This window comes from Bos mutus, chromosome 23 (genome assembly GCF_027580195.1).
Source record: "Bos mutus isolate GX-2022 chromosome 23, NWIPB_WYAK_1.1, whole genome shotgun sequence".
Taxonomy (NCBI): domain Eukaryota; kingdom Metazoa; phylum Chordata; class Mammalia; order Artiodactyla; family Bovidae; genus Bos; species Bos mutus.
The window spans coordinates 6,268,615-6,287,543 of NC_091639.1; the positions used below are offsets into that span (position 1 = coordinate 6,268,615).

The following is an 18,929-nucleotide window of genomic DNA, read 5'->3' on the forward strand; positions in this document are numbered from 1 at the left end:
TTACGAGCTGGCAAAAAGTTAGGTCAGATACGGCCAACACCTGGAAAAATCACAGAGGCATCCAAATACTGTCGCCCATGGCAGAAAACCAAAGACTGGAAGTGAATTTCCTCCATACTATCCACTCCAATGATGAACAGTTGGATAAGAAGTAGCGACTCTCATTAAGCTTGCCAGTACATCACTGGGAAGCTTGTCAGCTTGAATGTGGCGACAATGTACCATCGAGATAGAGATGAACATTCAAGTCTCCAGAGCTGCCTGTCCACACAATTACCTTAATGTGTCCCAGATTTGAACCCGTCACCGATGTGCCCATGAGTTACTGGACTTATTCCACTACTGCCACCCAAATGCCACTCTCCAAGTCAAACGGTGGCATCAAATCTCCACCAGCAAACCTTGGAGGCTGTCCAGCTCACAGAGGCTGAGGCCAATCTAATCAAACGGCAGCACTTTGGGGAAAGAGTCTGTCAACAGACTGAACGGAAAGCCAGTTCTACAACTTTTTATGATAATCTACAAAGGGGGAAAGGACATAGAAAATACAGCAACTCCAAAAACCATTTACTGAGCAATTGCACGTGCCCGTCATTCTTCTCAGTTATACTGGGCATAAAAGCATGCACAGCCTTTGCCTTCAAGGAAACTGTAGCAAAGAAGAGGACGTCAATAGCAGGTGGAGAGCATTTATAAACTTGGAGGTTAAGAAACCTAGGTGAGAACTCAGCTGTGACTTTTACTTGCTTATGTCACAAGGCAAAGTATCTAAAAGCTTCAGTTTCCCCATTTAGGTAATAAGCAAAAAGATATACTGTTTGGTAGATAGGAAAGAGGAACCTGGTATGTTATGCGGATTAAAAATAAAACTGGGTTAAGTGAACTTCAAATGGATTGCCATTCATTTCAAATTGGGTGCCTTACTATTTGCTTTAACTGTAGAAGAGCAGATTTATAATTCATACATTTGGGAAGAGAGAGAAACAGAGAGAAGAGAGAGAGGTAAAAAAAGAGAGAGAAAGAAACAGAAAGGTCAGAAATCAAATTAAAAATAAGAATAAAAATCTCTATTCCCACATCCATAAACTGAATTATCTAGAGGAGACTTGTGAGGCCTGATAAATCCCCAAACAACTTTAATTTAAAATATCCTGAGAACTGCTGTTCTTAAGTTATTCCCTTGGTTCCAATCTGCTATCAGCCAGAATCAGAAAGGTACCCAAGATAAGAATAAATTTAAGATTTACTATTATTGAGCTCGATTCTCCTGTTCTAGATCCACGGGGTGCAACCAACGTGTCTCCTAGCATGGTACAAAGAAGAAACGAAGGAAGGAAAAAGAAATTCCTCCACCCGTGCTCTTCCAGGAGCGCCCACACTTCTAAAAGCCTCAGTGTGACTCGTGGCTTTCCTGCTTGCCAGGTTCATGACACACGACTCAGTGGCTATGTCAAACGTACGTGCCTGTTGTTTGGAGGTCACGCCTGCTGAATAGTCTTCACATACTACCTGCTGTTGTTTAGTCACTCAGTCATGCCCAGCTCTTTGTGACCCCGTGGACTGTAGCCCTCCAGGCTCCTCTATCACTAGGATTTCCCAGGCAAGAGTACTGAAGTGGGATGCCATTTCCTCCTCCTGCTGGACTGAGGGATGTAATTAAAACGGTCAACTGATTCCATTGTAGCTGGAGGCAGCACGGCATGGTGATCGTGTCTGGAGTTCATCTTGGGTATGAATCCCAGCTTGACCACTCGGCAGGCATGTAACTTTGACAACTTTAACTCATCTCCCCCTGCCTCAGTTTCCTCATCTGCAAAATGGGCACAATAATGTTACCTATACCACAGGGCTGTTGAGGGACTGAGAAAGATAGATGAGAACAGTTAGAATAGTTCTCATAGAGGGGACACGGAATAAATGTTACTAATTTATTACTGACATCAATGGAAACCCATGGGAAAAAACTGCGTTTTTTTTTTAATCCTTCATTCTGTTTAGTGCCTAGTATGAAGGCTTGAATGGAGCTTCTGGAAGTCAGAAAGAGAGAATATCACAAAAATTTAGCCATCAAAAAAGGAATGAAAAAAGGGAACAATTTTCAGACATGTTACAAAGATAAGACGGTAAAGAGAAGAGGGGTGTGGCCTGATCCACTTCACTTATCCATGGAGGCCAGCACAGAAGTGGCTCAACCTGGGAAGATGGTGACCCCGAGGGCCAGGAGGTGATGGGCAGCTGCAGTGTGAATGGTACCCACGGGGAGCTGGGAAGACAGTCCTTAAGTGAGACCAGTATACTCTGCTGGTTCTCTGCACTCCTAAGAGGTGAAAACTACATCTCCTTGAATTCTTTCAAAGCATCTGTATAGAGTTCTGTGTACTTACTGGTAAGTTTGGAAGGCCTGGTGTGCTGCAGTTCATGGGGTCACAAAGAGTCGGACACAACTGAGCGACTGAACTGAACTAAACTGATTCTCATTACTGCAGGGGGTAACTGGATTTTTTAAAAAATGGTGAGGGATATTGAAACTGAGATAATCTGATAACTAATTAATCTTAACAATATTTAACAAGTCTTTAAACCCTAGATAAATGCAAAGATACATGATTAGACAGATGATGGAATATAAATAGAGAAATAAATAGATTGACTTTTGACTTGGGATTTTAGTGCATTAAACAATACCAGACCACCTGACCTACCTCTTGAGAAATCTGTATGCAGGTCAGGAAGCAACAGTTAAAACTGGACATGGAACGACAGACTGGTTCCAAATAGGAAAAGGAGTTCATCAAGGCTGTATATTGTCACCCTGCTTATTTAACTTATATGCAGAGTACATCATGAAAAATGCTGGGCTGGAAGAAGCACAAGCTGGAGTCAAGATTGCCGGGAGAAATATCAATAACCTCAGATATGCAGATGACACCACCCTTATGGCAGAAAGTGAAGAGGAACTCAAAAGCCTCTTGATGAAAGTGAAAGAGGAGAGTGAAAAAGTTGGCTTAAAGCTCAACATTCAGAAAATGAAGATCATGGCATCTGGTCCCATCACTTCATGGGAAATAGATGGGGAAACAGTGTCAGACTTTATTTTTGGGGGCTCCAAAATCACTGCAGATGGTGACTGCAGCCATGAAATTAAAAGACGCTTACTCCTCGGAAGAAAAGTTATGACCAACCTAGATAGCATATTGAAAAGCAGAGACATTACTTTGCCAACAAAGGTCTGTCTAGTCAAGTGTATGGTTTTTCCACTGGTCATGTATGGATGTGAGAGTTGGACTGTGAAGAAGGCTGAGCACCGAAGAATTGATGCTTTTGAACTGTGGTGTTGGAAAAGACTCTTGAGAGTCCCTTGGACTGCAAGGAGATCCAACCAGTCCATTCTGAAGGAGATCAGCCCTGGGATTTCTTTGGAAGGAATGATGCTGAAGCTGAAACTCCAGTACTTTGGCCACCTCATGTGAAGAGTTGACTCATTGGAAAAGACTCTGATGCTGGGAGAGATTGGAGGCAGGAGGAGAAGGGGACGACAGAGGATGAGATGGCTGGATGGCATCACTGACTCGATGGACGTGAGTCTGAGTGAACTCTGGGAGTTGGTGATGGACAGGGAGGCCTGGCGTGCTGCGATTCATGGGGTCACAAAGAGTCGGACACGACTGAACTGAACTGAATAATTTTAAAAACAGGGACAAGGATTTTAACTCAATATTAGTTAAAACTTTTAAACTAATGTCCAAAATGTCAAAATGTCCAAAATGAGTGGGTAGCCTTAAAATACAGTGATGTTCCTTCCCTGAAACTATCAGCTTAGGTTTATGACAACTGAGCAGGGAGCTGTTAACAAGCATCAACTCTTGGTGGAAAGGAATACGGTACAAATAAGGGACAGAGAGATGGAGCTTAATACTAAAAATCCTTATAGTCTTTTCCTCCAAAATCCCTGTAAAATGTCAAAGAGAATACTTAAAAACCCCAAACCTTAAAGTATTAAATAGCCTGGCTACTGGGACAAGGATATCTTTGGGCTTCCCTGGTGGCTTAAATGCTAAAGCATTTTTGCCTTCAATGCAGGAGACCCAGGTTTGACCCCTGGATTGGAAAGATCTGCTGGAGAAGGGAATGGTTACCCACTCCAGTATTCTGGCCTGGAGAATTCCATGGGCGGAGGAGTCTGGGGGGCTATAGTCCAGGGGGTCACAAAGAGTCGAACATAACTGAGTGACTTTTTATTTGTTCCATGTTATGTAAGAATCCAGTTAGAAAGCTAGAAACAAACAAGGTAAATACACATTTGTCTCTTAACGTTAGGAATAGACCATAATTGATGTCAATTGCTTTCCTTCCTAGAGATTTTCTACTCACTCTGCATCTTTTCAACAAGACACAGGCTACTGATCTATATTTCAAAAAAGATGATGTACCATCAGCGTCATTAGGAACCTTAAATTCTTGCTTGTCTTCAGAGAGACGAGTGTAACACCCATCTGTTGAGAACACCAATTGAATTAATGATTCTGAAATCATATAGGCTATTGCCATATTCCAATCTGAGTAAGACAAAATCCAAAGCAGTTTAGGTAACATAAAATACTGAATAATCATGAAAATTAGTGGATTGCGAAATGAATGACCACCTACCGTCACCGATGAAGCTGGCCCAAGACTCTCCAGTTTATTAAAGAAGGCATAAAGTATATGAGAGTGAAAGAATTTACAATGCCTGAAGCTCAAATACACCCACTCAATTGTTTTCTTGGTGCTGTTTGCAAACTATTACAACAGAACATTATCCATTTTACTGGTCACTTGTGTTTTCGCCTCAAATAAATCCCTACATTGCTTCCTGCCCAGCTTTGCCCTTTCATCACTTAAATCATGTAGCTTGAATTTGAACTGGCTCATAATCTGAAACTCCTGGATATTTAAATCTTATCACTGATGTCATATTAGGTTTCCAGAGAGTTGGCTAAATTAATTCTTCTCAGCTCATTCTCCACCCCTCCAACCGAGTCAGTGTGGCATCCATGAGATGAACCTTCTGCGCCATAGTGTGCCCATTTTCCAAACTGTACTAAAGGAAAAGGCAACTAGTTTCACACTATGCATTGATGGAGACCAGACAATAGGAAACACTTCTAATACTAAGGGTCCAGAATCTAGGACGCCATGTAAGCTTGACAAACGTGGGATAAACGAACACCTGCTCCTCGATGCACCAGGGCTGCATGTGTGCAGGTTCATTGTCTCATTAAGACTGCTTTCAGCTATGAGCAGCAGAATGTTCATCCAAGAATATGGGGGAAAAGTGCACTTCATTATCTCAGGCAAATAAGCCTTGAGACCCCTAGAAAGAGGTTATAAGCAAGAGCGCGACATAACGGGGCACTGGTTGGTCTCTTTCCCGTTTTCTTCTTCATGTAGACACTTCCAGGGGCTTCCCTGGTGGCAAAAGGAGAAAGGGGCAGCAGAGGATGAGATGGGTAGATGGCATCACAGACTCAGTGGATGTGAATTGGAGCAGACTCCGGGAGACAGTGGAGGACAGCAGTCCATGGAATCACAAAGAGCCAGACACGACTTAGTGACTAAACCACAGCAAAGACACAAATGAGGAGAAAGCTGATATGACGTGGGACTGGTCCTGAGACCAATGCTTGCTTCTAGCCAATAGGAAATGACAAAGGTGAAGGGCTTTACAGAAGCAATTAGATCTCAGATAGTTGATTTGGAGTTAATGTATTCCGGTTATTCTGGGAAGTCCTGACTTCATCAGGCAAAGCTTCAGGGTCCCCCCCCCGGCAAGGTGACAGACTCCCCTGGCAGCTTTCTAAAGTGGTAGCCACGGTAAAGGGGCCACACTGCATGGAACTCTGGGCCCCGCATGCAGGACATAGGCAGCGCAAAGCCAGGGCCTCCCCTCACTCAGCCACAGGACAGAAACCCTGCCCAGAGTCTGAATGAGCTAAAGGTAGTCCCTTCCTTGTTAAGCCCCCAGATGGTAACGCAGCCCTGCTGACACCTTGACTGTGGCTTTGTAGGAGCCCAAGAAGAAATCATGAGATTAAAACATGTGTTTCATTCTGAGCTGCCATGCTGTGTGCTTAGTTGCTCAGTCATGTCTAATTCTTTGTGACCCCATGGACTGTGGCCCACCAGGCTCCTCTGTCCATGGGATTCTCCAGGCAAGAATACTGGAGTGGGTTGCCATTCCTTTCTCCAGGGGCTCTTTCCAACCCAGGGATCAAATCCAAGTCTCCCGCTTTGCAGGCGGATTCTTTACCATCTGAGTCACCAGGGTAGCCAAGAACACTGGCCTGGGTAGCCCATCCTTTCTCCAGGGGGTCTTCCCAACCCAGGAATTGAACCGGGGTCTCCTACATTGCAGGCGGATTCTTTACAAGCTGAGCTACCAGCAAAGCCCTCTGTGTGTCATTTGTTATGCAGTAATAAAGGAGATCAGTCCTGGGTGTTCATTGGAAGGACTGATGCTAAAGCTGGAACTCCAATACTTTGGCCACCTGATGCAAACAGCTGACTTATTGGAAAAGACTCTGATGCTGGGAGGGATTGCGGGCAGGAAGAGAAGGGGACGACAGAGGATGAGATGGCTGGATGGCATCACAGACTCGATGGACATGAGTTTGGGTAAACTGGGAGTTGGTGATGGACAGGGAGCCTGGCGTGCTGCAGTTCATGGGGTTGCAGAGAGTCAGACACGACTGAGCGGCTGAACTGAATAGAATACTAACACATGGTATTTACTGGTCTGGTATCTCTTTTCTACCATTAATGTCTGACTTTCTCACTGCAATCTTTTATTTATTTATTTATTTACTTCTTTATTTAGTGGAAGGGAACTTTTATTTATTTATTTATCTTATTTTATACTGTTTTCTTCCAGCTTTAGTAAGATACAGTTGACATATAGCACTGTATGCAGGTCTTTTATTTACAAAAATATTTTGCTTCTCAAAAACAAACAGGTCATTATTTTAATGGTATAAATACAAGTAGAAAGTGTATCATTGTGGGGGTTTGTAGAGAGAAGGAAAGCCTGAGTCAGTAACAACAGCAAACATTCCTTGAGCATTTCCTATGTGCTATGAGCATTTATACTGCTCCGTTTTTTTTAATGCATATTTGAGCTCACTAAAATAAGGCAGGTACCATTGGTGTTGCTTAGTTGCTAAGTTGTGTCTGACTCTTTTGTGACGCCATGGACTATAGCCCACCCTGCCAGGCTCCTCTGTCCATGAGATTTCCCAAGCACAAAGACTGGAGCAGATTGCCATTTCCTTCTGTAGGATATTTCCAGGGGATCTTCCCAACCAAGAGATCAAACACAGATGTCCTGTGTCTCCCACATTGCAGCCAGATTTTTTACCCAGGAATTTATTCAGTCACCAGGGAAGCCCAGGTACTATTAGCTCTGTTTTAAAGATAATTTTTTTTTAAACAGAAACTGAGGTACAAGGAGTTTGAGAAACTTGTCTAAGTAATTCATAATGCTGGTCAGTTTGGGTTTAGATATTATGGCCCCAGAACCTATATATCTAGCCATTAAGATGTGGTCCTTCTTAGTAGGATTAGCTGGTCATGCTTTCAGTTCAGTTCAGTCGCTCAGTCGTGTCCGACTCTTTGCGATCCCAAGAGTCGCAGCACGCCAGGCCTCCCTGTCCATCACCAACTCCCAGAGTTCACTCAGACTCACGTCCATCGAGTCAGTGATGCCATCCAGCCATCTCATCCTCTGTCGTCCCCTTCTCCTCCTGCCCCCAATCCCTCCCAGCATCAGAGTCTTTTCCAATGAGTCAGCTCTTCGCATGAGGTGGCCAAAGTACTGGAGTTTCAGCTTCAGCATCATTCCTTCCAAAGAAATCCCAGGGCTGATCTCCTTCAGAATGGACTGGTTGGATCTCCTTGCAGTCCAAGGGACTCTCAAGAGTCTTCTCTAACACCACAGTTCAAAAGCATCAATTCTTCGGTGCTCAGCCTTCTTCACAGTCCAACTCTCACATCCATACATGACCACAGGAAAAACCATAGCCTTGACTAGACGGACCTTTGTTGGCAAAGTAATGTCTCTGCTTTTCAATATGCTATCTAGGTTGGTCAAAACTTTCTTCCAAGGAGTAACCGTCTTTTAATTTCAGCTCATGCTTTAGTGCCACCTAATATGATAGAGGTATCAGTCAATAACTACCCAATTACATGTGGATCATTGATAAATTCCTGGCAGAAATATTCGTCCATAGGGATTCACTTTGCTGTGCCATTCTAAGCTGACTTGGTTCTCACTCCTCCTCCATGGCATCTTATCTTCACCCACATTCACCCAACACTGTGGAATATGCCAGTAATACTTTAACACATTGCTTTGTAAAAGTCATCTGCTGCACACTCTAAAGTCCCCTGATGACTCTGAGCTCAGCCAGGTGACATGCTCTAGTGCAATGAGAACTGGAGAGGAATGAGCCAGCTGAGTGTTGGGGAAATGAGCCATCTAACAATGGCAGCCTTTACTTTCTTGGGCTTCAAAATCACTGCAGACAGTGACTGCAGCCATGAAATTAAAAGACATTTGCTCCTTGGAAGAAAAGCTATGACAAACCTAGACAGCATATTAAAAAGCAGAGACATTACTTTTCCTAAAAACATCCATATAGTCAAAGCTTTGGTTTTTCCATTAGTCACGTACAGATGTGAGAGTTGGACCAAAATGAAAGCTGAGCGCCGAAGAATTGATGCTTTCCGACGGTGGGACTGGAAAACTCTTGAGAGTCCCTTGGACAGCAAGAGGGTCCAACCAGTCCATCCTAAAGGAAATCAACCACGAATGTTCATTGGAAAAATTGATGCTGAAGCTGAAGCTCCAATACTTTGGCCACCTGATGTAAAGAACTGACTCACTGGAAAAGACCCTGATGCTGGGAAAGATTGAAGGCAGAAGCAGAAAGGGGCTATAGAGGGTGAGATGGTTGGATGGCATCAATGACTCAACGGACATGAATTTGAGCAAGCTCCAGGAGTTGGTGAAGGACAGGGAAGCCTGGCGTGCTGCAGTCCATGGGGTTGCAAAGAGTCGGACATAACTGAGTGACTGAATAAAAACAACAAAATCTCTCTGAACTTTGGATAGATAATTTGTAAAATGGGCTGAAGGATATCACATCATCAGGATATTTTGAAGACCAAATGAAAAAAAAAAAGGTATGGGAATGAGATTAGGAGATTTATATACTATAAAATTCTGCAGAATCACATGTGGTCATTTTACTGTCAGACAGGTGGATACACAACATTATTTTTTTTCTCTTTTGTGAAGAATAAGTATGAAGGGATAAATTTGGAGACCCCTAGGAAAGATTGTTAGTGCAAGAATTTTTTTTTTTTTTTTTGGCCACACTGCACAGCATGTGGGATCTTAGTTCCCTGACAAGGGATTGAGCCTGTGTCCCCTACATTGGAAGCATGGAGTCTTAACCACTGGACCACCGGGGAAGTCCCCTTAGTGCAAGAATTTTATACTTAGAAAAAATCATTTGCTAGAAAAGAGATATTACTACTCTTCTACCAATTTGAGAAATCCTATATTTTGGTCATAGTGCAGACACAATATTGCAATAGATTTTGGGGGTTGGTTCTTTAGGACTTTTTTTTTTGACCATTAGGTATCAGGATATATTTAAATGGTGAAAAGAAAAAATATACTTTGAGGTGACTGTAACTACTCTTTGATTTGCTAAAATTGAGTATATATCTATTTAACCCTTAAGAAGGGGTGAGGGGTGAACTGAAGGCGTTATGGGGTGGATCATGGGAGCCTTTTCCAAAAGGCCACGTTTATTTTCAAGTGTTTAGATTGCCCAGACAAGGATTTCTCTCCAACGTCCAATTCATCATCCTCCTTACTCACTGTAAAATCAATCTGTTCTGTTTGTATGACATAAACAACAAGTCATTTCTCAAGAATGAGGCAGACCATATGTGAAGGTGTTTTGGAAAAGCACAATAGGGAATACGCCAATCAAAGGAGCATCTGCATTTTATTTCAATGTCAAATCACATGTGAGTTATAAAAAGGAAAGTGTATCACTTGTATTGAAGAATAACTTTCCTGTTTTGATATTTATAGTTAACTCATACCTTCCCTAAGCAACAAATGGAGGCCAGTCACGTAAATGGATGGCAGAGAACAAAAAAAGGAAGTCATTCTGTGTGGGCAGCAACATGTGCATTTAACAAACATCTCAGCATCTGCCCTCTATTCACCTCCTTGGCTTGACGAAATTTACAACAACCCGTTATATGTATTTTCCTGAGAATCAGCACTTTCTCCTGAATCTATTAATAAATATCAAAGCAGCTTGCAATTGATTGAAACAGGAAACGATAAAAAAAATCCTAGCAGAGTTCTAGGAAGAATTTATTTTTTTATAATTGGTACTGGATTTAGATTGAAAGGAAGTGAGTTCTAATCCCATTTCCACTCCTTATTAGCTGTCTGACCTAAGGCCAAGTCACTTAACTTCTATCAGTCTCAGTTTGAGCCTAGTATAAACCAACGGGGCTGAACAAAATCATCTCCGAGATCCTGCTCTAAAAACCTACGACTCTCTGGTCGCTTAAGCACCAAGTCATCTTTGAATGTGAATGGAAACATTTTGAGATGGCCTTGTTATGGAGTTCAGTCCCCAGTCATGAGTTAGGTACCTCTGAAAACCTGGTAACTTCTTTAAACTACCCAAGTGATGGCCTTGAAGCAGTCATTAGCACTATTTCCAGAGGAATTTAACAGGTCCTCTGACGTACTCCATCGGAGAAATCACTGCACACAGATGAAGGGCATGAGTGCATTAGGAAGCAGGGTAGGCAGTGAGATTCTGAGGCTATACTTAGGCAGGCAAATAGGTGCTTATTTATGTAATTAACTGAGTGGACAATATAAACATTCTCACTAAAGTCTTTCCTCTCGTAGGAAAATAAATAAAATCTTCCCAGTGGACAATATATTTTTTTACCTGAAATATGTGTTTTTGCTTTCAAATTGTGGGTTGGAGAAGACTCTTGAGAGTCCCTTGAACTGCAAGGAGATCCAACCAGTCAATCCTAAAGGAAATCAGTCCTGAATATTCATTAGAGGGACTAATGCTGAAGCTGAAGTTCCAATACTTTGGCCACCTGATGCGAAGAGCTGACTCATTGGAAAAGACCCTGATGCTGGGAAAGATTGAAGGCGGGAGGAGAAGGGGGTGACAGAGGGTGGGATAGTTGGGTGGCATCACCAACTCAACACACATGAATTTGAGCAAGCTCCAGAAGATACTGAAGGATATAGGAGCCTGGTGAGCTGCAGTCCATGGGGTCACGAAGAGTTGGACATGACTTAGCAACTGAACAACAGCAAATGTGTTGTTAAGTATGCATATCATTTTACTCATCATTAATGTGGACTTGAGGTAGCTCCTAAGACACATTTCCGTTAGCTGGACTAGAACAGAATATGTGTCCCCTACAAAGCACTGGTTAGACTCTTACATCCATTGGTTTCAAATGCCAAATATTAACAGGAGGCAGTACAGGAAGTGCGGAGGGTAAGTACCCTCAGGGTCATGGCCACTGAGGGTATCAAACTTAAATCATTTCAGCGTAAGAGCTTATAGAAGAGAAGGAATTTCTATCACCAAGTATCAAAATATAAAATTCTGTGAAAAGGCTTGGAGGGCCTGGCTGAGATCGTGTGCCTACCCCTGAATCGATCACAGTTGTCATAGGAACATAATACACGTCACAGCCCAATGCCTTGGGGTATGTAGGTGGTATGTGAGTAGGTGGGGGGTCTGCAATCATAAAAGAGGGTGAGTGAAGGAATTCTTAGGGAAGAAACATCCTCAACAGATAGAAACAACATTCACCACGGACAAAGAGACACAGAACATCACAGTCATTTTGTCCCATTGCTCTTTTCTCCAGAAAATTCCTTCTGGAAGCTCCAAAATTCTTAATTTACTCTCATGTTTTATGTATTATTTCAGCAAATATTTATTAAGTGCTTGCAATTTATCAATCATTGAGAGTAGGCCAGGAAGAACACAACAGACTTAATCTCCATTCCTGTGAAATTTATTAAACTTACTGTCCCATGGGAGCTTCTCAGACGGCACTAGTGTTAAAGAACCTGCCTGCCAGTGCAGGAGACATAAGAGATGTAGTTTCAGTCCCTGGGGGGAGAAGATGCCCTGGAGAAGGAAATGGCAACCCACTCCAGTACTCTTGCTTGGAGAATCCCATGGACAGAGGAGTCTGGTGGGCAATGGTCCATGGGGTCACAAAGAGTCGGATCTGACAAGTGACTTAGCACGCAGGCACTAGTCAGGGAGGGGGCTTATGGGACACTGAACGACCATGTTTTGAGTGGCACGAAAAGGTGTACAGAGTGTAAAAGGAGCACATAACAGTCAGAGCCAACCCCTGAAGGGGTAAAGATGGAAATCAATCACCTAGTACTAAAGTATCCAGGGACACCTTGGCGATCTCGTGTTGTCTAAAATAGAAGCATAAGGACTTCCCTGGTGGTCCAGAAGTTGAGAGTCTGCCTACCAGTGCAGGGGACATGGGTTCGATCCCTGGTCCTGGAATACCCCCCATGCTGCAGGGCAACTAAGCCAATGCTCCACAAGTACTGAATCCACGTGCCTAGAGCCCGTGCTCCACAGCATGAGAAGCCACGGCAATAAGAATCCCACACACCGCAACTGGAGAAGAGCCCCCACTCGACACACCAGAGAAAGCTCACACGCAGTGAAGACCCAGCACAGCCAAAAATAAATAAGTAAAATTTTTCAAAAATTAAAAAATAATATATGAGCAGAAGAGAGGCATCTGCTCACAGCAGCACATAAAATCTCAAAGAGGAACTTAAGAATCCTGCAAGTGTTGGCTCTGAGGCTCAGAAGAGGAGACTGCGATACAAACCCCACCAAGCAAGGGCCCAGAGGACTTTCATCTATGATCGGCCGACACCATGGGCAGCAGGCCCAGTGGGCTGAGACGTGCTGGAAGCAGGTTCTGTCTTACACACTCAGAGGCAACTTAATTGGCTCTCTTTCTGTTTGAGAAAATCTAGCAGTCTTAACTCCAGTACTTTTGCCTAGAAAATCCCATGGACGGAGGAGCCTGGTAGGCTGCAGTCCATGGGGTCGCTAGAGTCGGACACAACTGAGCGACTTCACTTTCACTTTTCACTTTCATGCATTGGAGAAGGAAATGGCAACCCACTCCAGTGTTCTTGCCTGGAGAATCCCAGGGATGGGGGAGCCTGGTGGGCTGCCGTCTATGGGGTCGCACAGAGTCAGATACGACTGAAGCAACTTAGCAGCAGCAGCAGCAGTCTTAACATTATACTTTGGAAGTTTGGGGAAAAAAAAAGATTTTCAGCTACAAACAAGATAATGTTACATTTGACTAGTTAAAGGTCTGGTACGTTAACAAAGGAAAAGAATAGAAGCTGTGATTTACTGAAATTTTAGCAATCTACCAAACTTACCAGCATCAGCATGTGAAAGGAGGCAAGTCATTGGGACGGGAAGGGGAAGAGATGGACCTTGTGCGAGACAGAAAAGATACCTACACTGAGACTCACTGCATAGGGACAGCAACTACTTCCCACACAAAGTCACATGTATCTTTGAAGCTGGGTAGTACAGTATTCTGTGTTAAATGCATTTTATGGGGATTTGGAGAGGATTTAGGTAAAGGCTGCCCCCATAAATGATTTACCAGCTCTAATAAAACATCAAGGAAATTGTTCAGATTGTATCTCAGACCATTTAAAACACAACGCGTTTATAGAGGTCTCAGCAGCCCCCATATCCTCAACTCTGGTTTAAATGAAATGTTTGGAGTGGTTAATTATCCCATATTCCTTTTAAAAGAAATGATAGCAATTTCCAGACAAAGGAGAGGTTGGAAGTGAATAAACAGGTAGGACAACCAAGGGGGCTGGGAGAGAGACAAGCTGAGCGATCACTCATTTGCCCTCTTATTCATTCACCCAATAAATATTTACTGGTTGCCTATTATAACCCAGGTATTTTAAAACTAGGGCCTAGAGACGCAGGAGTGATCAGACAAGTAGGGTTTCTGGGAGGGAATATATGAAGGAAATGACATCCATTCCAGTATTCTTGCCTGGGAAATCTCATGGACAGGAGCCTTGCAGGCTGCAGTCTATAGCATTGCAAAGAGTCAGATATGACTTAGCAACTCAACAAGAACAGCAAAATAGCTAATTCAACTTGATGTACAGCAGAGCATTGTAAACACAACAATGTTGTAAAGCAACTATCCTCCAATTAAAAATCTTTACCAAAGGGTTTCTGTCTGCCTACAGCTTCTTTTTAGTGAGAGAACGCAAAAATATGCAAATAAATGACTTGAAAATAAATATAAATGATTAACTTAAACTGTGGTAAGTGTTTTAAAGGAAGAAAGCTATGAGAAAATAGACTACGAGACGGGAAAATTACCTCCTTATGTAGGATTTTCAGGAAAGACCTCTCTGGAGCAGGAAAATCTGACCTAAGACCTGCAGTACATGCTTCTATCCTACTAAGACCCCAGAGAACATTCCAGACAAAGGAGGCATCTAGTGGAAAGACCCTGATGTGATAAAGAGCTTGGTGTGTTTGAAGAACACATCCTCCTGTGAGTGATGCTTCCTATTTTAACCTTTGGAAAAGGCATTTTCCTCTAAATTTATTATTATTCATATTAGTCGTCTTTATCAAAAATCTATACACACCAAGTGATCGTCCAGGCTATCTTATTTAAATTTGCTCTCAGTTTTCACAATAAACATAAAGCTCCACAATATAGCTATTATTATTCCAACTTGATACAGGAGAAAACAGACCTAGATAGTTTAATCATGCATATTAAGCGGCTGAATTGAGTGATTTCTTACCTCTCGGCCTCTTTGACTCCCCTTCCTGCCTGATGTTTCTTTTCTTTTTTTTAGTATAAATTTATTTATTTTAATTGGAGGCTAATTACTTTACAATATTGTATTGGTTTTGCCATACATCAACATGAATCCGCCGCGGGTGTACACGTGTTCCCCATCCTGAACCCCCCTCCCACCTCCCTCCCTGCCTGATGTCTCTTAAGCACAAAACTACATCTCTCTTTTTTTCAGAAAAAACTTTTGGCCCCACACCATGACATGTGGAATCTTAGTTGTCCCACCAGTGATTGAACCCACACCCCCTGCAATGGAAGGAGGCGTCTTCACCACTGCACCACTGGGGGAGTCCCAAGCCTGCATCTCTTAATCCAGAGATCATTGATCAGCTTGGAGACCACACTTCAGCTGTTCCGGGAAAGCACTGGTGAACGTACTGAGACTTCTACATTTAAATGAAAACCAGTAGAACTTATAAAAAGGTGACTGGATAGGGAGATTTGAGCTGCTACCATTCCTCCTGATGATGGTTCCAGGATGGAAGAGTAAGAGAAAAATCTTCAGAAACCTAATCATAAGGCAGATAAATGCCCAGGGGGGAAAGCCACTCAGAGCAGGGATCTTGAGGGACAGGGTGGCAGTGGTTTGGAGCAGGTGGACTTTGACGAGCTACTCCATTTCTTCCTCTTTCCTAGTTACTCTACGTGTCACGGTGCCACTGACTGTGGTTCCTTCCTTATCCTTGACGAATCCCACCACTGCAAAATTCTGTACTCGTTACCTCTGAGAAGCTCCACTGCTCGCTTTTCTATGTATATTTTTTCCTGTTTGCTATACATATGCTTGCACAGACAGATCTACCTGTATATACACCTCCAGGTAGAGATCAGTAACCACAATCTGCTTAGATCTTAAGTGAACTAGGGTTTGCAGTGGGTATCAGTCCAGCCTTCCTCCCAACCCCATCTCTAGACACCGCCCACCCCAAATTGTCAACATTTCTCCACTGTCATTCTTCCCAAGATCTGACTCAAACTTCTTCTGAAAATCCTTCTCTATTCTCAAGCAAATTCAAGCCATCATCTTCTCCAGGTGTGTATGTGTGCATTCTTTGAAAAAAAAATAGTGTTATATCACACTGATGTTCTTAAATGTATATCGACTTCATAAGACTATGAGCTTTCCCAAATCAGGGTACAAATCATACAGCTTGTAATAAGCACACAATCAGTATTTATTGAATAAATGAATAATAAAAGAATAGAATAAGTAAAGATTTGTTGAAGTCAATGAATTAAAAATTTTAAATAGAAAGACAGGATAGAGTTACTCACCAAACTGAAAATTTGTGTTTTTCCAGCTCCTCCAAATAAGATGTATCTTGTGAATAGTCTTCAGTTTCTCCAGTTTTCCAAGCAGTTGGTTTTTCCTTTGAAGAATGAAATGAAATGAAATAAATGGGAAAAAAATTACCGAGAAGCAGATAGAAAGTTTGCCTGGTTTCAGGGACAATTTTCCCAGAATGACTTATAGAATCACTGGTCAGATTACTTACTGTTGGTATTTTTAATTATTCCATTTCATTCCTGAGTAGCTTAAGGATTACGGAAATTCTTTAAAATATATGAGAGCTTTGAATTGTCCCAATTAAAAATATTTGATTTGCACACCTTACTTGACTGCTTACAGTATGCTCTTGTAGTCATTCAAATTTCAAATGTGATGGTATTTCTTTATAAGATGCTTAGATACTTTATTCAATCTTGCTGAATAAAAAGTTGACTGCTACCAAGAATTATATCAAAGATTTGGTTTACCCATCAACACTCTTGATTTGTTAAAATATAGATGTTTTATGATAGAGTGTACTAAATTGATTTCAATTTGGTTAATCTGCTAATATTGATCTCAATTGTTCAAATATACTCATGGTGACAATCCTATGTTGTATATTTCTTTGTATTTTTCACAACTCCTAACATGGTAATAAGCACACAGTAAATACTGAAGAGTTAGAGGTCATTTCATTAAGTACTTATGTTACCATAACGACAGTGGACTGCCTCCAGAGGCTAAGCCACAAAGACATATACCTGTTAACTCCAAAAATAGCCAACATTTTCTGAATTTTTGCATTTCATTTAAAGAATATTCAAGTTAATGTACTAAAAATCCTTTAAAATCAGTGTTTGGGAAGACATAAAGTCACAGACATTTGTTCATCCCCAAAGAAAATAAGAGTTTTAAATCTAAAAATAAGTAAACACGTACAGCCAAGTTCCCAGGTGAATGAGTACCAGAGTGCGTAAGTCTGTTCACGTGAATATACTCTAACAATCTAAAACAATCCACCAATCACAAATACTAATCTGCACCTAAGAACCGGTACTTTCAGTAAGGACATCGTCAACACTTAAAAGACAGAAAATAGATCCTCTGACCCGTTACACCTCTTAAGTTCCTGAAGCCAAAGCAGATCATCATCATTAAAAAAAAAAAAATTCTTCCCTCAGCATTGTCTTCAGAAAGATGAATTTCTATACTTTAAGCGAGAAACTGGTGCAAATTTCTTCTGAAACAGCTCGTTTCACATAATATGGCTACTCAGAGTCTGACCCATTGCAGAAACCAACAGCACACATGTAAATATCAATATAAATTGCTAGAATTCAAAATGTGATTTTCAAGTTCATGAGCTGAAAATTTGGTGTGAGGATGACCATTCAAACAGAGCTTCAGTGAGGAAGCAATAAATGTGTACTCTGTCAAATACAACACAAAAGGAGAGCCAAGAAGTGTTTTAAAGAATTTTGAAAAGCTAAAATGTATCATGTCAAAAGCACCAAGTGGTGGTCAGAAGACACTCATTCAAGTCTTCTCACCACTTGGGAAACTTAAATGATTTAAAGTCCGTGAATTTGAGCGTTTTAATCTGAAAAATGGAGATAATATTTGTCTTGTATAGATCGTAGGACTTTTTATGAAGACCAAATGATATAATAGCAATAAGGTTCTTTCTGGGGACGGAAAGGATAGAACTTAACAAGCTTTAGAACATTAAAGATCTAAGTAGCATATGGTACAATGTAATATATACCATGGGTGAGGAACATTAGATGAAATGTTCAATAAAACACGTAACATCCTTTCTTCTGCATTTATTACAGCATTTCTACGAAGCTGCTAAGTAGAAAATACTATAGGAAGATTTAAGTCTTAAGATATTATTAATTTATTAATATTAAGATATTAAGATTTTAGACTTAAGATGTTAAGTCTCAAAGTTGTCCAGCTCATGAAATGAAAGGCCCATATAATTGTGTTCTATGATAGAAAGCAGGCTCCCAGATGGCTCAGGGGTAAAGAATCCGTCTGCCAATGCACAAGATGCAGGAGATGCAGGTTCGATCCCTGGGTCAGGAAGATCCCCTGGAGAAGGAAACAGCAACTCACTCCAGTATTCTTGCCTGGGAGAATCCCATGGACAGAGGAGCCTGGCAGGCTACAGTCAACGTGGTCACAGAGAGTCGGACACGACTGGGAACACAGGCACTACATACTGTTACATGAAAGAAAGCAAAGTCCAGGATCCCCACCTTGTTGTTCAGAGGCTTTTGCCCCTAAGCAATAATTCTTTCCATGGACCATCTGGTTCACGAAGAAGGGTGATGATGCTGGGACCAATGGTCAGTGTTTGGGGAGAAAGAAAGCTCGCAGTTCACAGGTCAGGGGCCCCAGTCCGGTGCTGCTGGGCAGAGCATTGTGGCGTTGGCACACGTAGGCTCCACTGAAGAGCAGCACTTTCTTCTCGCAAACTCTTCATAAGGTCTTTGCGCAGAGCTCTGGGGAGCACTGTTCATCTGCCCGTCTGGCCAGATGAAGAGCAAGGGGATTGTGTCATCAAAAGGCAGAGCCTTAGAAAGAGGAAACAGTGAATAAAGAGCTGAATCCTGGGGAT

General features: G+C 42.0%; 1 protein-coding gene across 1 annotated transcript in view; it reads right to left on the reverse strand.

The window, feature by feature from the left end:
* Window positions 1–18,929, reverse strand: part of LOC102270916 (uncharacterized) — a 302,710-nt gene that overhangs the window by 48,237 nt on the left and 235,544 nt on the right. Inside the window, exon 15 of the mRNA XM_070361434.1 lies at window positions 16,306–16,400. Within this exon, the coding sequence (XP_070217535.1) occupies window positions 16,306–16,400 (95 nt within the window). The remainder of the gene's footprint in view (window positions 1–16,305; window positions 16,401–18,929) is intronic.